This window comes from Temnothorax curvispinosus, unplaced genomic scaffold (genome assembly GCF_003070985.1).
Source record: "Temnothorax curvispinosus isolate PA1 unplaced genomic scaffold, ASM307098v1 QBEX01017838.1, whole genome shotgun sequence".
Classification (NCBI taxonomy): domain Eukaryota; kingdom Metazoa; phylum Arthropoda; class Insecta; order Hymenoptera; family Formicidae; genus Temnothorax; species Temnothorax curvispinosus.
In genome coordinates, this window is record NW_020227618.1 from 257260 (window position 1) to 278364 (window position 21105).

General features: G+C 41.6%; 2 protein-coding genes across 2 annotated transcripts; one reads left to right on the forward strand and one right to left on the reverse strand.

Annotated features, from left to right (window-relative positions):
• Positions 1-3002: 3002 nt before the first annotated feature.
• LOC112467870 (golgin subfamily B member 1-like) lies at positions 3003-7109 on the reverse strand. Its single transcript, XM_025036759.1, has one exon. It carries the CDS (start codon positions 7107-7109, stop codon positions 3003-3005), a length of 4107 nt encoding a protein of 1368 aa, XP_024892527.1.
• A 1682-nt stretch (positions 7110-8791) lies between these two features.
• On the forward strand, positions 8792-17945 carry LOC112467856 (myosin-10-like). Its single transcript, XM_025036732.1, has 9 exons — positions 8792-8930; positions 9452-9674; positions 10047-10605; positions 10813-12684; positions 12762-15480; positions 15669-15755; positions 16107-16363; positions 16479-16562; positions 17188-17945. Exons 1-9 carry the CDS (start codon positions 8792-8794, stop codon positions 17521-17523), a joined length of 6276 nt encoding a protein of 2091 aa, XP_024892500.1. The 3' UTR covers positions 17524-17945.
• The last annotated feature ends 3160 nt before the right edge of the window (positions 17946-21105 follow it).

Below are 21105 nucleotides of genomic sequence, written 5' to 3' on the forward strand. Positions count from 1 at the left end.
TATATATATATATATATATATATATATGTATATATATATATATAATCTGATCTATTATGATAAATTGTCTCTTGAATCTATCAATCTATTGAAAAGTTCAGGTAGTGGATAATTTAAACGAACGTTTTAAATATATGTATAGATAAACATTTCTGTAAAAAAGAATCGGTTAGCGCTACGATTAAGTCTTCATTTGCTTCATCAATAATTGTATAGCTCTTTTTTTGTAAAATAGCGATTATTCTCAGCCTTTATTTAGATATATTCGTCGATGTCGATGGGGCTGATAGTAGGAAAAGGATAGGAAGAGAAAAACGAGCTTACGCCAGCGTTTCGTGATTACAGTGATTTTCCGCAATTAAAGTCTGTTTAGTCATGGACCAGTACGTGGACTGCGTTCGCGAAACACATCTGACAGTGCAGCTCGACGCATTGCGTTTTATTTGCAACAGTCTGCGCTCATTGTTTGCCTCTATGTGAAAAACACAAAAATATAAACGCAGGGAGGATAACGCCAATTCAGAAATATAGAAGTGAAATTTATACTCTTCAAGTTCTGATAAACTTTAAAAAGCCTTTCTCATAGATTTGTGAACAAATTGCCATACGACTATATTTTATTTATTTATTTTGAAATTGAATTAACATTGAGTTAAGTGTTAATCTCATGAAATTTTAGTTGTAAATTGTGCACATTACGTTTTATTAAAACATAAATGTCTTTCGAATTAAAATACTGAAAAGGAATATTTTTATAATTTTTAATTTATATCAAGTTTATATTATCGATTATTTGACATGAGCAACTGTTTTATTAGTATAATAAGATTACGCGTGCTACAAAAGATACAAGTATGACAAGATATATTTTACATTACATAAATATAAATTTATATATAGATATATAATTTTTCTCTGCATTATTTAGCCCGTGCACAGAATCCTTTAATTTTAATTTGAATTGATAGGTAAATCGAAAATGATTAGCTTCGCTTAAAAATACTTTTCCTTCTTGATTTAGTGACATGACATAATTTATTTTTAACAAATTGGTTATATGATACATACGAAAACTTTATATAAAAATAAATAATCCCGATATCTAGATATCTAAATATTATCAATCAATTATCCAAAAATATTCACAGTACAACTAGATATGAGAAGACACTATATAAATTGTAACACTTCTCTTCGAGCGTGAATGATATTCTATTCATGTATTCACGATATCGGCGATATTGTAAAAGTAATATCCGCAAGTCACTGCAATTACCTACGGTAATTATTAACGTTGAATCTCTCGTTTGCAATGAGGAACGGTCCTTTTTAATTCACTTATACAGTTACATTGATACTCGTCATTAATGGATTAAATGCTAGACGAGATAAATATTGAAATTAAACCCATATTATATCTGGCATAATATATTTACAAGGCGAGGATGCATTACTCTCATTAATAGCGCAAAAGGCGCCTCTTTATTTGAGATTGCTCGTATGATGCGCGATTATATACGAATATATTTAATCCGCGAAAATGTGGAGAGTCTCACAGACACCAAAATCCGGCATCAATGTGTATCTCACGCGCGGGTCGCGGAGAGAGTCGCAAAACAAAGGGGCAAGCCCGTTGTAACATCTGTCATTACGACAATCCAATGTTTTTCGCGCGTGTGTGACGTCCGTTGTTATACACGCGATCAGTTGATTTATCACGAAAGATATTACAAAATATACATCCGGACGCGTTTTCATATCGAGTACGCGCTTTCATCTCGCGCGTATGCCATGTGCGTGTTGCAGTAAAAAATTACGCGCGGAGCATAATTGAACATAAAGCTATTACGTACGCGCGGTTACTGTGTACTTTTTTTTTACATAAAACGAATTTTTGACGAAACAAAAAATTTCTCTTTTAATAAAACTGAATTATTGATCGCAATCCAAACGAGATGCTATCTTGTCGTTAGAGATACTATTATTTCATTTTTTAATCTACTTAGAAACAGTCAATTTTTGATGCTGTAAGAAAGAATATGAGAAAGAAGTTGTAATATTTACTATATCTCGCGAAATGTAATTGCGGCTGTTTAATAGAGTATGAGCAGAGAGGTCAAAGACCGAGATATGTAAGAAGAATATAATTGCAGGGGTGCCTGCGAGGACTATCCACTCATTTGCAATGTGCCACGTCGCACTCTGGCAGTCCAGGGGAATGATAGATGAGCACCAACTATTCCGCGCGCAAAGCGAGCTTTACCTTTTTGCTGGAATAATCTCAGACAAGGATTTTCGACGTGATGCCCGTGGTCGTAGAGTATGCGATAATGGCCCGACATGCGCGCGCGATTAATGCATTATTACGCGCTCCACCGACACCGCTTTATCCTTATCGCCGTCACGCCGCCCGCGCCGTTGTCATTGTCCTGTTTGGCTTTAACTACTCTCGTCGCCCTAAAAGCTGAAGATGAAGTAGCGGCGCGGTGCTTTCAGGAGGTTTTGTCAGTTGCTCTTAAAACGATTCCCAGGCGCTCGCGCCGGCGAGAGAACATGAGCTACCCTTCATAAATTTTAAAAGAACCGCCGCCGGTTATATGGAAATCTTTAACAAGAAAAGAAACTAAATAAAGTATAAAATGTATTCAAAGTATAATGAATTAACAAAGCATTGTATTTAAATCAATCTTTCAATCTCACAAGCTATTTTTTGTTATAAGCACTTCAATTTCTTCCTTCCCTAATTAAATGGCAATTTTGTTATAAATTGGCAGATATAACAAAGCGAGTAAAGATAACAAAACTTAATAAACTACATATACAGAATTTATGGTATACATTCCAATTTCAGGATTTTTGTCCCTCTATATGCTGCAGATTCTCTTCGATGGATTGTAGTCCAGGATTCTTTCAGTTACTTTCTTCCTTAATTAAATAAAAATAATTTTATTATAAATTAGCAGATATGAAAATTTAATAAATTATATGTACAGAATTTAATATTATCCATTCAATATTTTTTGTCCCTCTATATGTTGCAGATTCTCTTCGACGGATTGTAGTCCAGGATTCTTGGGAGAGACGCGATCGAACCGATTTCGCCTGTTGGTTATCCGCAGATTTCTCTCCGTGAAGATATACTTCTTCAGATAGTCGCTCAATTCGCCTTCGAAATTATTTTTTGACCTTCTATCTGACACCTCCGACATTGCGGTGTACTCATCCGTCCCTCTCGACGCGTCCTGCAGACGACGCCCCAATCCCGCATTCGTCTCCTTCAATTTTTCGTTAGCGCCTCGCAGGTCGTTTACTCTGAGCCTAAGGTCGAAGTTCGACTTTCTCGAAGCGGCGAGCTCGTCCTTTAAAGCCACTCTCTCCGATTTCAATGCGTTTAATTCTTCCTTAAATATCTCGAGCTGCGACCTCGACGCCGCCTTCTCGTCCCTCAGATTCATCAGTTCGAGTTTCAAAGCCTGAATCTCCTCCACCGTCGCCGCTCCACCGAAGTCCGCCCTCGTTTTCTCACCGTCCAGGCAGGAGTTGCGACTACTGCGCGAGATATCCGCTTTCATCCTCGGCGCCCTATTCTCGGGCTGATCGATATCGTGCGCCGCGGTCCTTTCGTTACTCCCTGATGACATCTTCGGATCGGCGAGATAATTAGAATAATTGCTCGCTCCTTTCTCGTGCGAGATTTCAAATTTCTTCAAAATAGGATCGACGATTTCTTCGTCGTCCGACGCTTTCGTCCAAGCCGCCGGGCCTTCGGATGTGCCTTCCGTCAGTTCCATCGCAACCTCGGAGTTTTCGGACCTCAAATTTGCCCGCTCCAATTTCAAAGGCTTATTCCCGCGTCTCTTTAGCTCGCCCTTTGGTTCGTCTTTGATCCCCGCTTTGTTATCATGACCGACGCGTGTGTCAGATTCTACTTTGACTTCTGTTCCGCCGTCCCTCTGCTCGCCAATTTCGACCTTTACGCTCGTGCGCGAGGTATCCGAGCAATTTTGCTTCTGCTTAATCTCGTTATGAGCGCCGACGAATCCCCGCTCGTGGTCCCCCGCAAGCGGATGCCGCGTATCGATCTCCTTTAAATAATTCTTACGATCGTTACTCTCGTCGTGCAACGCGGCCGCAGCGAGCCGCAATGCCTCATACTTCATTCGCTGAATCTTCAGTTGATTACCGAGTGCTCGGCACTCGTTACCGATTTCATTTATTCTCCCTCTCGCGTCGTCTCTCTCCCGCCTGAGCTCGACGTTATCCCTCTCCCGCGTGTCGCAGGTAGCCCGAAGGAGAGTATTTTCCGCTTTCGCTTTGTCATTTTCGACCCTTGATTTATTCAATTCCATGGAAAAATATTCATTCTCCTCTCTCGCCTTATTCAGCCGCTCTCGCAGGGCGACGTTCTCATCATCGAGCTCGTTAATACGCGTCGCGAACTCGTTCTTTTCAGTCAACAGCACTCGTACACGGTCCTCGGCCTCGGCATTCCGTAGCGACAGCATATCCAAATCGCCGACGACCCTCGAGTTGTCCGATCGCAAACGCGCCGCTTCAACGGCCGCGTCTTCCAGCTCCGTCCGCATTCTCTCCAGCTCGAACTTTAAATTCTCCGCGGCAGCCTCGCGCTCACTTATCTTCTCCCGAAGGCCGTTACGTTCGGACTTAAATTTGTTAACTTGATCCTGCAGCGCGGCGCACTTGTTATTGGCATCGGCCATCGACCTATCCAACAATCCTTTCTCGGACCTCAACTCCGATAACTCTCTCTCAAGTTGTTCTTTCTCGTTCCGAAGCTGTTTGACTTTATTCCCCGAAGCTTTGTACTCCGCCATCAGCCTGTCGAATTCGCTCGACCTTTCCTCGCCGATGCTCGTCCGGCAGTTCAATCGATACGTCAACGACTGCTCGTTAGACTCGAGATCAGAAATCTCACCCTCCGACCCGGCCCCGTCACCGACGGCTTTATCCGGCACGGGCTTCAAATAGCCGATTTGCTCGTCCGATTCCTTGTTCGGACTTATTTCAGGCTCATTTGACTTGGCTTTCAAGCACTCTAATTCTTCCCTGAGGTTTCGTGCACGCTCTTCAGCATTGTCTCGCTCCCCCCCGCCGCTTTTCTCCACCGAACTTTTCAATTTGCCCAGTTGCTCGTCGCGTACCTCCTGTTTCCCAAGTCCCTCAATTATACTTTTCAGTTTTACATTTTCGTCGGAAGCGATCCCAAGTTTAGTCTTCAGGTCCTCCGTCTCGGCCCTAAGGACCGCTTTCAGCGCGTCCCCCTGGGTAATGATATTCTCAATTTCCTTGTCTCTCACTTCGAGAGCGTTACGCAACCTACCCGTTTCCCCTAACAACGTCTCTTTGTCCTCGCGAAGGCTCAGCAATTCTTTCCTCGCTGCGTCCATTTCAATCTTCATCAGTTGCATCTCTGCGACACGCCGCTCGGAATGATCGCGTTCAAGTTCCGATAACTCTTGTTTCCCCCTTTTTATATCCTCCCGAAGAGTCTCGTTTACCTCGCGCATGTCAGCGATAATCTTCTCGTACTTCTCACGATCTCTCTCCGACGTTAATCTGATGCTCGCACGTTCGTCGTTCAGCCCACTTATACGCTCGTTCTTTTTCAACAATTCCGATTTTAAATACACGACCAGGGCTTCGAGCTGCTCGATTCTCTCACGTAAATTCGCGCGATCATCGAAAACTTCGAGTTCCCTCATTTTGCAACACAATCGCTCAATCAGGTCTTCCAGCGCTTCCGTTATTTTCTCGTTGGTGCTTATAACTTCCGGCGGGGCCTGTTTCAAAATGGCGATTACCGCGATTGATTTTTTAACGATATCTTCGAGTTCCGTGACTTTGGTCATGTATCGCGAGCCGCTTACGCCGCCGATTTTGCAATACTTATTCATCGGTTTTATCTTCAGCTTTTCAATCTCGCTATCGATTTCCTGGAGGAAATCATTCAATGACGAAGCGGTTTCCAAGCATCTCTCGTACCGAACGTTCTCGCGCGATCGTTCATCCATCGGCACGTCCGATCGTCCGAGCTCCACGGACAGCACTTTCAGGTTTACTCTTAGATTAACCACCTTCTTCATGTATCTCAAACAGTCGGGATCGCCGGCGGCGATCATCGCCTCGCGATCGCTCTTTAAATTGTTCCTCAAGTCGTTCATCAAGCGCTCGATGCGCTTAACAACGTCCGGGATATCCGTGGCGTCCAAACTTTCGCTATGGTTCGCATTCTCGCGAATAATTCTCAGCCGGCCCATCTCTCCCATCAATTGTTCGGCGAGATTGTTCAATTCGCCGATCCTCTTCCGATATTCCGCTCTATTACCGCACCTCAATCGCAGCATCGCCCTTAATCGATCGAGCTTGTGACGCAGATTCCTGTTCCTGGTCTTGAACCTGTACAAATTCTCGCTAACGTTCACGAGCTCCTCCGACAGGCCGATAATCATCTCGACGGTCTTGCCGATCGCGTTCGCGAAGATTATTTCTATCGTCCGATCGCCCCTCGCGAATTCGTTCAGCTTGTCCCTGAGTTGCTCCACCAGCACGACGCTCGTCTCGCTCTCCTCGGCCTCCTTCAGCCGCCTCTTCAGACACAGAATCTCCTCGTTCATACGTTCCCGCTCGCTCGTGAATTCGTTCTCGAGCGTGGCGATCTTATCGCCTATTTCGCAGACGGTGACACGCGCGCGATCCTTCTCGGCTTTCGTCAGGGCACGCTTCAGGCTCGTTACTTCGTTCTCCAGTGCGCCGTTTGCCTGCTCCAACCGGTTAATCTCCTCCCTCTGATGCGCGATCAAAGGGTCGATCTGCTGGCTATCGTTCTCATTCTTGTCATCCACACGCAAAGCCATTTTCATCCGCCAGATATTACTCTTCAGTTTCGCGCTATCGTCCCGCCAGTCCCTCATCTGCCGCATCACGTTATGCAGCTTGTGCAGGGTCGCAACAGCCATTCGGGCGATCCTCGTCTTCTCCTCGACGGCGACGTCAATCGCGATCACTGACAAGTAATCGTCGAGATATTTGTCATTCATCGCTGCCTCTTCAGTTTCACCGGAGTTATGTAACACGTGACAGAGCGGCATCGAGCGGGAGATAATGAATTTCGCTAAACACATCGATGGTATATAGCTATTAAAAGTTCACGTAAAAAATCTTTTATGTACATGTTTATACGTGTATAAAATTATTTACGACTCTACCTTTATATGCAGATTTTCATTTAAATCATTATAAATTTTTGAAAATGTTCCGTTGTGGTTAGCGCTGTGCCGCTAATAAATCCATTTAAATGTCAATTAATTTACGCTATTTTATTAATTACATTGTACAAATATCGATTGCTATTTTTTATTAAGCGTACAGCATGTCACGGTAACAATAATATCAATAATTTGCAACAATTTCCAATTATCTATAAATGTTTCATCAACTTGTATACTTGAGAATTTTCGTATATCGAATTGTCACTAATGAGCGGCGCTTCGGAAGATAGGAAATCGATTTTCATGCGTACTGGAAGCACAGATATCTTCACGTTTGACAAGCTGTTAACATGCGCAGTATGTTACATACATACATACATACACATTATTTATTATACATTTTGTGAGAGCTAAGAGCCCGGCCGTTGTTACGGCAATTCGATTAACGAAACGGTGATTTTGCACGAGTAAACGCAGCGGACGGCGCGCGGCGAGCAAAAAGGGGGCGGAAAGTTTCGTGAAAGTTCCGTTAACCCCTCGCACCGCATCCGTGTTTTCCTCCTTCCTTTGCAATTACCGCGCAGATTTAATTGATGACGGGCCCTCTCGATAAGTTCTCCAACAGAACCGAACTGTGGTCCAAGTGCTCTCGAAACTCTCGAAACTTAAGAAGCGTTCAGTATCGCTGCGCCTGGCCCTCAATATCGGAACACCTAATAAGACTGCTCTAACGAGGACTTTCGCCGGGGCATACTGCGCCCAATTTAATTATAGCGACCGCTTAATTATGTGGGTCGTACGTAATCGGTACTTCCGGTTTCCCGGGGAGCGCGCGAGAACTTCGCGAGTGAGAAACTCGGTGAATAATGCGCGTGTTCTCTCCGCATCGAGCATCTCCATCTCTATCGACAACAATCTCACGTATAGGATTCTCTGGTGCGATCGAAATTCTTGATATAAAATCGCGACGAGACAGTTTATTTAATATGAGCTTGCTGTTAACCGCTGAAGATTCTGTTTATTTTGTATATACATATATACATACATACAATTTTGGAAACTAAGTTATCCGGAATTTGGAATTGCAAAATCGAGTTATATCGATCTCACTATCAATGTCGCTGAGTCACGTGTCGAGACTGTCGAGCTCATTGAGATTAGTATATATGCCAATACTGCCTGACATTTCACGAGTTTCCGCGCGACCTCATATCTGCATAAAAAGATTTTATCTTGGCAAAGCTTCTTTTTGCGAAACAATGATAGCACGCTGCACCGTCACGGGTTATCCGTGAATTGACCCGAGGCATAAATAACTTGTTTTTCATTCCGATAATGTTAGAGGTACTATCTAGAACTAGCACCGGATACCAAGTAACTTTTACATCTTTTATCCGATTTACGCGCTCGCCGAAAGTACGTCGTAATGATTGTAAGGGCATTTTCAGGAATAAATTCGCGTCGCGGAACGTATACGCTATGCAGAAAGGTTAAAACGTGGTTCTCTCCAAATTGCACCGGGTCATGGACGATCGATACGCACCGCCGTTTTGCTCATGCGGATGCCATGCACCGCGGCCGGCGAAGCCGATCGAATCGCCGCCGCACGAGCCGTGCTGTTGCTGCGAATACAACCCATTCAGCGACAATTCCAAGGAGTCGGAGATCTACGACTTGCCGTTTGCCCTGCGAAAACTGACGGTAATGAAGTGCCAGATGAAGAAGTGGCGCATGGAGCGGCTGCAGCTCGAGAGCGAAAATAGGTCTCTGAAACGAGCTCTGCGATCATTCGGTATCGGTGTTCCACTTCATAGCCGAACCTTTCCTCCCCCCCTCACGCTATATCTCTTATGGAATAAATTTTATAAGAAATGGGCGTTCAAGTATATATATGAAGAGTAATTTTATTTTAGCACGTTGCTTTTCCCGGCGCGCCGGGAATTCCACTTGTGGAACGATTCTGTAATAAAATCTGTTCCATATCGATTTTGGATATTTCGCGAAACTATCAAATGAAAATATTTCGATTATCAAAGTAAACGATTCTCCGATGTATATATCTGCACTATTTCACAAGTTTCCTCTTTCGCGTTCTTTACTTTTAAGTTTGCGTAGCACCATCGATGTGCACGGTTCACCGTAAGAGGCCCGCGTTTTCTTAGTTCATATAAAAGAAAGTACCGAATATGTATTTCGGGCGGTCAAATAATTTCCATATATAGGTGTGAAGCCCGACGGGGTATTGGGCACTGATCCCTTGCTTGTGCATTACCGCGAGGAAAACGAAAGGCTGCAGAATGCAAATGAGGAACTGGCGGAAAAAGTTTGCAACCTCGGGGAGAGCCTCGCCGAACGAGATTGCTGCGACGATCCGTGCGAAAAAGTTAAATACGTGAGGGAGAAAATAGCTGCGCTGAGAGATCGTTTCGCTGCCGAAAAAAAACAGTACGTAATGCCTATTGACTATGAAATTTCGCTAAGACGGTTTAATGAATCTCTCTCTTTCTTTCTTCTCTCTTTCTCTCTCTCCCTCTCCCTCTCTTTGCAATTTGCTTTGATGAGTGGAAAAATAATTGAGCAATAAACAGAAAAAGAATGGCAAAAAGGGCTGCTATGAAATTAATATTAAATTAATCGTTGAGGAAATAATCGTAATGGCAAGAACAGACTTCTGTTTTAGACTCCGCGAAGTTATATAGCTTTAAAAGGAGATTAATCACAGTTCGTCGGTCGCGATATTTCCTCGAAAACCATCTATCTTCATTAAATATGGTACGCCAATATAATTACGTGCAAACGCTGTTAATATCGTGACAGAATGCGAGACACGATTTCGCATCTGAAGCTGAAACTGGCGGAAGCCGAGGAGGATACTTCCTGTGCGGCATTAAATCGTTTGAGGGCAAAGCTTCGTGAGTTAATGAAAGATGGTCAGAAGGTGGATCAACAGGTGCCCGCGGTTGTCGAGAGATCAATGCAGACGTCGGTGGATCTATCAAAGAGCCACGAAGATCTGTTGCGAGCGGAGAACGAGCGTCTGCAGGCCGAACTGGCGCAGATTCGTCGTTCAATGGAGGAGGTTGTCACACCGGTCACAGAGGAGCGTGTCCCACCTTTACCCACGGACGACGAAGAAACGGACATGTCGGCGCTGCTAAGTCAGCTACGTAATTGCGAGACGCTTCTGGCTGAATTAAAAACGCATTTGGACGAGAAGACGGCTCACGTGGAGGCTCTGCAAAGTGAGCTTGATCAACAGAAGAGAGCCTCTGCCGCCGCACTTGCATTAGATGTGGATCAGATGACCGTCAGCCCTGCGACCATGATGGATGAGATGGCCGAGATGAAGGAGGAACCTGAGAAACCTGACGATAAAGTATATATCTCCCTTTATTTCTCCCCGTGTTTGTAAATACTCGTTGTCGTACGGTCGCGCGTTACGATACGTTAAAAGTCATGAATGTTTTATGCACGAGACACGTTACACTCCTGTTTCGTCGAGATGAGACAAATGCCAGGAGGATGTTTATACTTGTCCAACTCCCGCAATAGTATTCATGGACAATTGGGTGTTTGTTCGCAGATTACGGAGCTACTCGAAAGCCTGCGGCAGTCGGAACTGGCGGTGCTGGGCGTGAGTAAGTTGCAGAGCGAGATCGAAGATATGAGGTCCCAGCTGTATAATCTTGAGACGGAGAAAAAGGAACTTCTCGATGAGCTGGGGAAGATACGGAGCGCAGTGTCCGAGAGAGACCGTCAAATAAACGAGCTGAACGATGAACGCGAGTCCCTGAAGGAGGAGATTGCGACAATAAAATCCGAGCGCGACGAATTAAATATTAAGAGTGCGTTGTTAGATAGGGAAATTCGAAAAATGCAAGACGATTTGACGAGAGTGAAGGAGGAGGATAACGAGGTGAAGAGCGAGATCGATAAGTTGAACGTTGACCTGCGTCTCGAGAAAGAAAAATTTCAAGTGGCGCAAAAAGAGCTGGGGGGCATGAGGGACGATTTGCATAGTCTCGGGGCTGAAAATGAATTCTTGAAGGAGACATTGGAAAATGCTAAATTGGAGACTAACGAACTTAAGGAAGAAAATGTTGCTTTGAAAAACAATCTTGATAATATGATTAAGGAATTGGAATCTTCGAGAGAGGAAAATAATAATATTAAGGCAAAGGTAGATCAATTATTATCCGAGAATGAGCGTTTAACGAGTGAATTAGAAAAGCGAGTGACGGAGACGGATCAATTAAAGTCCGAAGGAGTTGCATTGAAGGACGGTCTCGATAGACTGCTACGAGAAATGGATAGATTAAAGGTTGAAAACGATAAACTGCAGGACGAAAGTGCTGTTGTTAAAACCGAAAGAGACAGTCTGGCAAGTGAAAGAGACAGCTTGAAATCCGAGAATGGTCTTCTTAAAGACGACTTGTCTAAGACAAATGTAGCGTTAGACGACGCAGAGAAACAATTGAGCAAATTTAAAGTCGAGAATGGAGTTCTTACGGAAGAATTGGAGAGGGCTAATGTAAATAATAACAAGCTAGTCGCGGACTTCAATACTTTGCAGAGCGAAATGGCAAAGTTGAAGTCGGAGAACAGAAAATTGTTACAAGAAGCGGATGATGGGAAAGAAGAACTAAGAAAGTTATTGTCCGAAATAGAAACTCTGAAAAAGGAAGCGGATAATACAAGTAATAAATTGACGAGGGCAAATAACGAAGTTGCAGATTTGCGGCAAGAAGTGGCCGGGTTAAATAACGAACTGAAAGGGACGAGAGTTATAAATGAACAGCTACGGGCGGACGTTCGCCGAACAGAAGTGGAGAACGAAAATATTAAGACGAAGATGAATAACTACAGGGACGAAAATGATAGGCTAAACGCGAAGCTAAACGAACTGCAGGAACAAATAAATTTATCGACGGACGAGGTAAATAAATTAAGAGGACAGCTCGACGACGCCGAGGCTCGAATGAAGTTTCTCGATGCTCAGATCGCTAGTTTGCAGACCGGTAGGGACAAGATGCAGAATGAGATCAACGCTTTGCAAAATGAGATCAGCAAACTGAAACTAGATCTAAGTGCGGAAACTACTGCTAAACGAGACATTCAGGAGGAATTAGCGGCGTTGAAGAGCGAGATGAAAAATTTGATCGCAAAGATCGACGAGATGAAGGTGCAAAATCATGTTTTGAAAGAGGAGAGAGACGCCCTTAAGAACGAGCTGTTGAATCTGGGCGAGGAGTCGTTGAGCCTAAAGGCCGTGAATGCCGAGATGACGAGCGAGATTAATAATTTAAGACCGGCCATATCTGATCTTCGATCGCAATTATCTAAAGCGGAAGAAGATATTGAATATTGGAAGTTGGAAAATTGCAAGCTTAAGATGGAGGCGGATAAGTTATCCGCCGAGAACGAAAGGACAAAGGGAGCTTTAAACGTCTGTAAGGTAGAGATAATTAGTTACGTATTCCTCCTGTGTAACTTTTTATGCCTTTGATAATAATCACATTGAAATTCATCTAGGTTGAGCATCAAGCGTTAGAGAAGGAGATAACGAATCTTAGAAATGAGAAGATTAAGCTCGAGGGAGAGATCGCGGAACTTAAAAATCTGTTAGAAGGACTGAATCTGTCTTCATTCGCCGAAAAATCCGCTAAAGAAGAGGCAGTGGAGAAACTGACGAAAGTTACGGATGAAGTCGTCGCTTTGAAAGAGGAACTTGAAACATTGAAGTCTGAATTGGCGAAATTAAGAACGGAGAACGATAAGATAAGAGATAAGGAAGACAGTTTGTCGCGCCAAGTATCAATGTTAAAAGCAGAAATAGAAAACACAAAAAATGAAATATTAGCTTTGAGATCAGACAATGAGACGTTAAAGTCAAAGGCAAATATGTTAACAGCCGACAACAACAAATTGAAAAATGAATCAGATAGGCTAATATCTGAAGTTGACGGGTTGAAACTGGAGAACGCGGGTCTGAGGGAAGAACGACAGAAATTCGAGGAAGAATTTGGCAAACTGAGAGGCGAGGGTGACGGGCAGAGGGCCGAAATTAAAAGTCTGAAGTCCAGCCTGATAGCTGAACAGGCATTATCAGAAAAAATTGGATCGGAATTATCTGCTAGCCAATCGGAAAACGATAGATTGAGAGCAGAGTCGGAGAAGCTGCGAAAGAATTTAGATGCTCTCGAATTGACGAATGGCGAGCTGAGCAGCGAAGTGGAGGATTTAAAGAAAACGTCGAACGACGCGCGAAACAAGGTGGACGCATTGCAATATCATGTGGCCGCGTTGCTGGAGGAGAAGGAGGCACTTCTGAGCGAGTTAGACGGTTTACGAGCGGAAGTGAGTGGATTAGGTAAAGAAGTTGTGTCAGATAAAGCCGCGCGGGAAGTTGGTGAGAAAAAGGCGATCGTTCTGAGCGGTGAATTAATGGACCTGAAGGCGGAGCTGGATAAGACGCGTGTGGAAAATGAGAGTTTGAAGCTGGAATTGAACGACGCGAATAAACGGTACGCCGCGTTAGAAAACGAGAATGCCGTGTTGAAAATCGAAAATATTAAAATAGCGACGGAACTCGATTCCTACAAGTTGGATTTAACAGTGGCGAGGAATGACCTCGATAAGTTCCAAAATGAGAACAGCGAGTTAAAAGGGAAGATCGATGAATTGAAGAAAGTACTCGGCGATGTCGAAACGAAGATTAAATTTCTCGATGGACAGCTTGTTGACTTGTCGAATGAAAAAGAGCGACTCGAAAAAGAGGCGAGCGACGTGAAAGCTCAGGCTGCGATTTCAAAGGCTCGCGCTGATGACGCACGTGCGCAGCTTGATGACTTAATTAACGAACTGAGCGCGGAGAAAACGAGCAGGAGCGTCGCCTTAAAGGAATTGGACGCCTTAAAGGATGCTTTGGTCCAATTACGAGACGATTTGAATAAATGCAGGGCGGACAACGAACGACTGACAATCGAATTGGCCGCTTCGGAAGAACGAGCGTTAGCGATACGGAGAGATTTCGAGACGGCTGAAACGATCGAAACTGAAAACAGCAAATTGAGAAAAGACGATTTGACGAGAGTGACGGACGACGTGGAAACTCAGGCTGCGATTTTAAAGGCTCGCGCTGATGACGCACGTGCGCAGCTTGATAACGTAATTAACGAGCTGAACGCAGAGAAAGCGAGCAAGAACGCCGCTTTAAAGGAATTGGACGCCTTAAAGGATGTTTTGGCCCAATTACGAGACGATTTGAATAAATGCAGGGCGGACAACGAACGACTGACAATCGAATTGGCCGCTTCGGAAGAACGAGCGTTAGCGGTACAGAGAGATTTCGAGACGACTGAAACGATCGAAACTGCAAACGGCAAATTGAGAAAAGACGATTTGACGAGAGTGACGGACGACGTGGAAGCTCAGGCTGCGATTTTAAAGGCTCGCGCTGATGACGCACGTGCGCAGTTTGATGACTTAATTAACGAGCTGAACGCAGAGAAAACGAGCAAGAACGTCGCCTTAAAGGAATTGGACGCCTTAAAGGATGTTTTGGCTCAATTACGAGACGATTTGAATAAATGCAGGGCGGACAACGAACGGCTGACAATCGAATTGGCCGCTTCGGAGGATCGAGCGTTAGCGATGCAGAGAGATCTCGAACCGATCGAAACTGAAAACGGTAAATTAAGAGAAGATGATTTGGCGAGAGTAAGGACGGCGCGTGATGAAGAGCGGCAGGTTTTAGAAAAGTTAAGGATAGAAAATGAGGAATTGCGGGACGAGCTAAGAAGGGCACAGAATGAGATCAATAAATTAAAAGAGAATATCGAGAAATCGAAAGGCGATTTTCTAGAGGATGTGGACGATATCGACAGGTTTGAAAATGAATTGAAGAAATTGATGATCGAGATAGACAAGGCGAGAGAAGATTTAAAGCGCGCGACGGAAGAGAATAATAAATTAAAAATGATCAATGACGGTCTCGAATTAGAACTAGGTCGATTGAAAGCGCAGCAAGACGAAATAAAAGATTATCCTGAGCGAATCGATGTAGAAGTTAATGGGTCAGAGGACGAAATCCGAAAACTCTTTGTCGAAAATAATGCGCTGAAAATTGAAAACACGCAGCTGAAATCCGGATTGGATCATTGTCAAGAGGAGAAAGAGCGTTTGAAAGGGGAAATTAACAGTTTGCAGAGTGAGAAAATCGAATTGCTGAGATCTTTCCCTCCGACCGTAGGTTTGTACCGGTTCTTTCAATATATTATTGGAAAATATTAGCACGGTTGTTTATAAATCAATATGGATATAATTTAAGTCGTGTAACGCTCTTCATTCATATTCGCTGGTTTTTGGCGAATCTTTTTCTCACCATTGAATTTAGCCGCGCGCATTCGCATTAAAGGAAAGACATCTTTGTAATTCCAGAGGCTGGCGTGATTAAACCGGATGAATGCGGCGACTTCGTTAAGGCGAATGAATTACTGAAGAAGCAAATTGAAAAGCAATATGACGGTAAAAACTTGCATAAAAACTTTTTCAACTGTTTTGTCACTGCGACAGTTTTTATCGCATCGTGGAGACGCGAATTTCCTTATTCATAGCCCGTAATTAGTCCGGCTAATATCCTTAATAAGTCAAGCATTTCCATAAACTTGCGAACACTCGAAGTCAACGTTATTCAAATCGTTATAATCTATTAATTACGCGATGTCAACAAAAACCGCGTGTCAGAGTTTTTGGCGCGCAGGAACAATATCTAACAATATCTAGACGAATTTCGAGATACTTAGAAAGTGACACGAACAAACTCTGATTACATAATTTCTGCAAGTTGGTTCTGCATTTGTTCTCGCGACACAATAGCCGTGCGACGCGTGCGTGATTATATACAATTTGTGGACGGCAAAATTCCGTCGAGACCCGCGATGGCGACAACGTGGGACGACGATTTTGAGATCGAGCGCTGGACCGTGCCGTCCATCGTGGAGCTACTGAGAGAATCGCAAAAGCTGTCCGAGAATATTTATCTGACGGAGCTCGAGGTGCAGGATATCGACAGACTGCTGGATCTGCTCAATGAATGCAAAAGAGACAATGAGAATTATATGAAGCAATTATCGGTGAGGCTAATAACAAGTAACGTTAGTCTAGTACACGTCTTGTTTGATAATTTATTCGGAGGATAATTTGAATTTTCCGGCTTGCATATTAACGCTGCAAATGAATCATTTCTAGGAGCTTGGTGTGGAAGTTACCAAGGTTGCAGGTGTGGATAATGGCGATGAGCTTGCAGCTTTTGACCCTGAATCTTGGTTGAAGGTATGTACGTGCGGTGATAAAGAGTTCATTCCGCTGGTTCGCGTTTTGGTTCTTTATATTTATTAAATCTCATGTCAACTTTTCTCGACGCGCAGTACTTGTACACTGAGAAAAAAAATATTTAGATAAAAAAAAATATTTATTTAGATTGTGGCCAAGAGATTATTTACTTAATATAATACACGTATTTATTTAGAATTAAATATTTTTATTTAAATTAAGTAAAAATATCTAATTCTAAATAAATATGTGTATTATATTAAGTGAATAATCTCTTGGCCACAATCTCTAAATAAATAATTTTTTTGATCTAAAAAATTTTTTTTTAGTGTAATAAATAAATGAAAGTGAAGTCGGATTATTCGTTTTTGTAATTCGTATATATGTAATTAAAAATCAAAGTATATTCACAACTCACCAACAATCGCGTTACTTCTTTTACCGTCTCTTATTTGGTTCAAACAAAAATATACTTTCTATACATGTATATATAGAAAATTATTTACATCATTTTAATTATCTATATTACATTAATATATAGATATACACATTGTCGGAATAAGTTATAAACAGGAAATATAACTCGTCCGCGCTGATACAAGATATCTTTATCTATCGTTTCCAGTCCTTGACACTAACGCAACTGGCCGAATTGCACGATAAGATTTGTTTACTGACTTCAAATATGGTGCAACAAGATAGCCCTGCGGTCTGCGACCGATCAGCGATTAATCGGGACTACGGTGGCGATCGGCTGCGGGCGGATTACGATGCTTTAAACCGGCGGATCGCCGCCTTGCAGAAGCAAATAGCCGAGAAGCAGATTGAGGCGGGGTGGAAGCTGCAGGAATTAAAACGGGCTCTTCGTCTCGAGCAGGCAAACCTGATTCGAATCTCCGACCGGATGAATCTTGAAAAAAGGCGCAACTTGGCTCTCCACCTCACCATGGATGAATCGTGATGTTTTCTTTCCCAGTATCGCAGCTGGGATGTTAAAAATGGTGCTTGCTTCGAGCAAGTTCTTGTTGCCGGACGCGCAGCAACGAGGCGAAATATATATTCCTTATATTCCTTCTTCGGATTACACTGTACAAAAATAAAGAAAGGAAACGAATTCGATCGATATTCAAAGGATTATATGTGAATGAGAATAATATAACATTACGTTTAAGTACCGTCTGATATTTTTGAATGATATTTCTGTAATTATAAACAAAATGCCGGGGAGACGAAATAAAATAGGGCGTTCTTCAATTATTACAGCTCTTTCAAAAGACCCCCGGTCCGCTTTCACGTTCCGAATGGCTGTAACAATCTCCTAGGCGATATAATTGCGATAACGTACCATATTCAGCAACAACATGGTTTTGTTGCTAATCACGATCGAACAATAACAACTAATGAGAGCCGCTTGTTTCGCGGCGCATGCTTGTGGACGCCGCCACGCGCGATAACGTGATTTCCTGTTTCATTTCGGAGGTCGCGTTGTTCGATCGAGATTAATTCAATTGTACCGCACCGCATCCGTACCCCACGACTTTACGTCGGCTCGTGCGACCGCGCTGACGCGCGGGTGTGCTACGCGGGCTCAATAGGAAGGCGAATGCCGTTGACAAAGAGTAAACATATAATTGAAATGCGCGGGTATAGATCAAACGGTGAATGAATTGTCGAAATCCGTTTAACTGTGTGTCCATCGCATAGAATCGAAATAAACTTGTAAAACGCCGATAGCAAACCGCCGCGAGAGCAGGTGCATCAATGCGACGGATTCAAGATTGCAAAAGATGTATCTTTTCTTCTTCCCCCTCTTCCCCTTTTCCTATTTTCCCTCTTTTCCATTTTCCAGGATGAAGAGTATTTTTCCATTTAAGTTATATATTCTCAGCTTGAAATCTCGGTGCACGTAGTACGAATCACATGTGCTATAACGTGTTAAAAGATGATAACGATACATGGTGGAAGAACACTCCAACGATATGATCGTGTGAATTTGTATAGCGATATTTTTGTTTCAATTGCCGAAGATGAGCTATGATTGAGTGAAACATGCAATTAAATCTGAGAAAAACCAATTTTGACAATTAAATAAAAATGCATTGTAATTTATATGATGCTAATAATAATAATAATAACAATAATAATAATAATTACGTGTATATAATGAGATTCTGTCACACAACAAAAAAATTTTCATAAAACTTCATGTATTATACGATTAAATTTTTCATTACAAAGAGAGACTTGTCACAGGTGAGATTGTTGAGAAATATAAACATAATATAAAATATTTTCTTAATTAGAATATAGTTTTAACCATATATATTTATTCTGAGACACAATATGGATGAGACAAAAAATTTCAAACGTATAATTTTTTATTTTTATTTATGTGACGAAGTTTCCAAAGAAGATGTTATCTTTATCCAAAATGTAGTCTCGTGTAATTCTGTTTTATAATTGCAATTTTGCATCGCACTTGTAAAATGTTAGAGAGACGCATTATGCATATGTGGAAGACGTAATCGTTAGTTACGCGGCTTGTTCTTATTTTGATTGCAATGAGATTTTCCGCATAACAACAGCGATTGTACGAGATATATAAGTACCAACGTGGTATTAGTGAGGAATCGCAACTGAAAGATTTATGAGAGTTTAAAAATGACTTCGTGCATTTATGAGCTTAGTTTGAGTTTGCGTATCTTTCGTATCTACCGGCGTGCACAACTCATTGCATTTCCATATTTTCTACCTGAGATTGAGATTCTAGAATCGATATTTAATTAAACATTTCGCTATGGTATAACGCAACAACAGCAACAAGAACATTCACGATTAAGTTGATTCTTATCTCTGGATTCTCCAGAAGTAATTAATCATACTTAATATCAATGTAGATGGTTGTCCATTTGTATCAATCCGTTCTAGATAAACGAGAAAAAAAAACGTCATTTAAATAGAAAAGAATAAAATATTAGAATGGAATAAATATAGACAAAATAAAATATTACAAGTTGATCTTTTTAAAAAGTCTTTAACTCTTGCATTCCTAAATTATTTAACAGTTATAAAAAGAAATATTCGTTTGTATTTTTCCGCATGTTGCATGATAAATGAACAATTCGTGAAAACATTTTTAAAACATATAATTAAGGATTTTTCGTAATGGCGCTAAATAAAAAGCAATAACATTTTACATTTTCAAAAAATTTTTAACTACATATAAAAGTATGTGCTTCATATACAATCGTAAAATGCTATTTTTACAATCATTTATGTGAAACTATAAGGAGTTAATATATTATAATTAATAAATAGGAGGCGGCATGTCGTCTACTGACTAATAATCATTATCTCTGATAGCAGTCGAACAATGCCACAGTTTTGACGAGTCCTTCGACAATTGAACGACTAACGAATATGTCGTTCCAACATACATACTTTTACTTATATTTTAATTTTTTGGATATCAACGCACAAATTATTTTTTAGATGTGGCGTAGTTTGGGCATTATGCTGAATTAATAAATAATTTGTATCCATACGGTTAAAAAGGACCGAAATCACGGTCGAAACGTAGCGTTTTTTAAATAAATTTGGCCAGTTGGGTCGAGTAAACGACACTTACGCTGATTTCTTCAATACACACTGGCGATTTAAAATTCTTATTTAATTGAGTAAAAGGTTGGGGACGTCCCTACAAAAACGCCTTGCAACCCTGAGGGGAGTCAATAAACGTTTTTTATTATAATTAATATTTATATATAAAATATATACTGTAGAAATATTTTATTTCATAATTCATAATACGTAAGCTATATTCTCATTTAGAGCAATAGGAATACAAATGATACGTTATCTTTCCACTTTGATTTATAACAAAGGAAGATATTACTTTTATGTATAATGTTTCGTAATGTAACAGATGCGCAAGTGCTGTCTGCTCACTTATTGTACTTATAAATGCTTTTAACCGTTTAAGATTTCCTTACAAAGCTTTTCGCGTTCTAAAAATAAAAAATATGAGTTTTAACTTATTGTCAGTAATTTATTAATAGATAATGAAATTTTACTATGATTAAAAGTGGAATAAATCAACATATCTGTAACTCAATATGTAGCACAAATATAATGAGGCTATGATTATAAAATCCACCAATATATATGTTTTGAGTCATTCTCTCCTAAGTCGCGTAGCAGAAGCAGTGGAAAGTCTTCTTAGACTGTTGCGCAGTTGACATCAGTGTTTTCTCGTAAATGTCGTTGATCTGTTATCAGTATTTGAGCTGAGGCTGCCGTGAGTGAATTGAACAATTACAAAACAGGTGTCATAATAACCGTAAAAGCGGTCAGTTAACTACGATGGCTGCGGGCATGTTAGAAATTCTCTGTGCCTGCGTGGTGATCTTATATTTACTTTATTATTATTTCACCGTCGACTTTGACTATTGGACATCGCGCGGGATTATTGGACCGAAACCCGTCCCGCTCTTCGGCAACATCGCCGAATTCATGCTGGGCAAGAAATGCGCATGGGCGATTT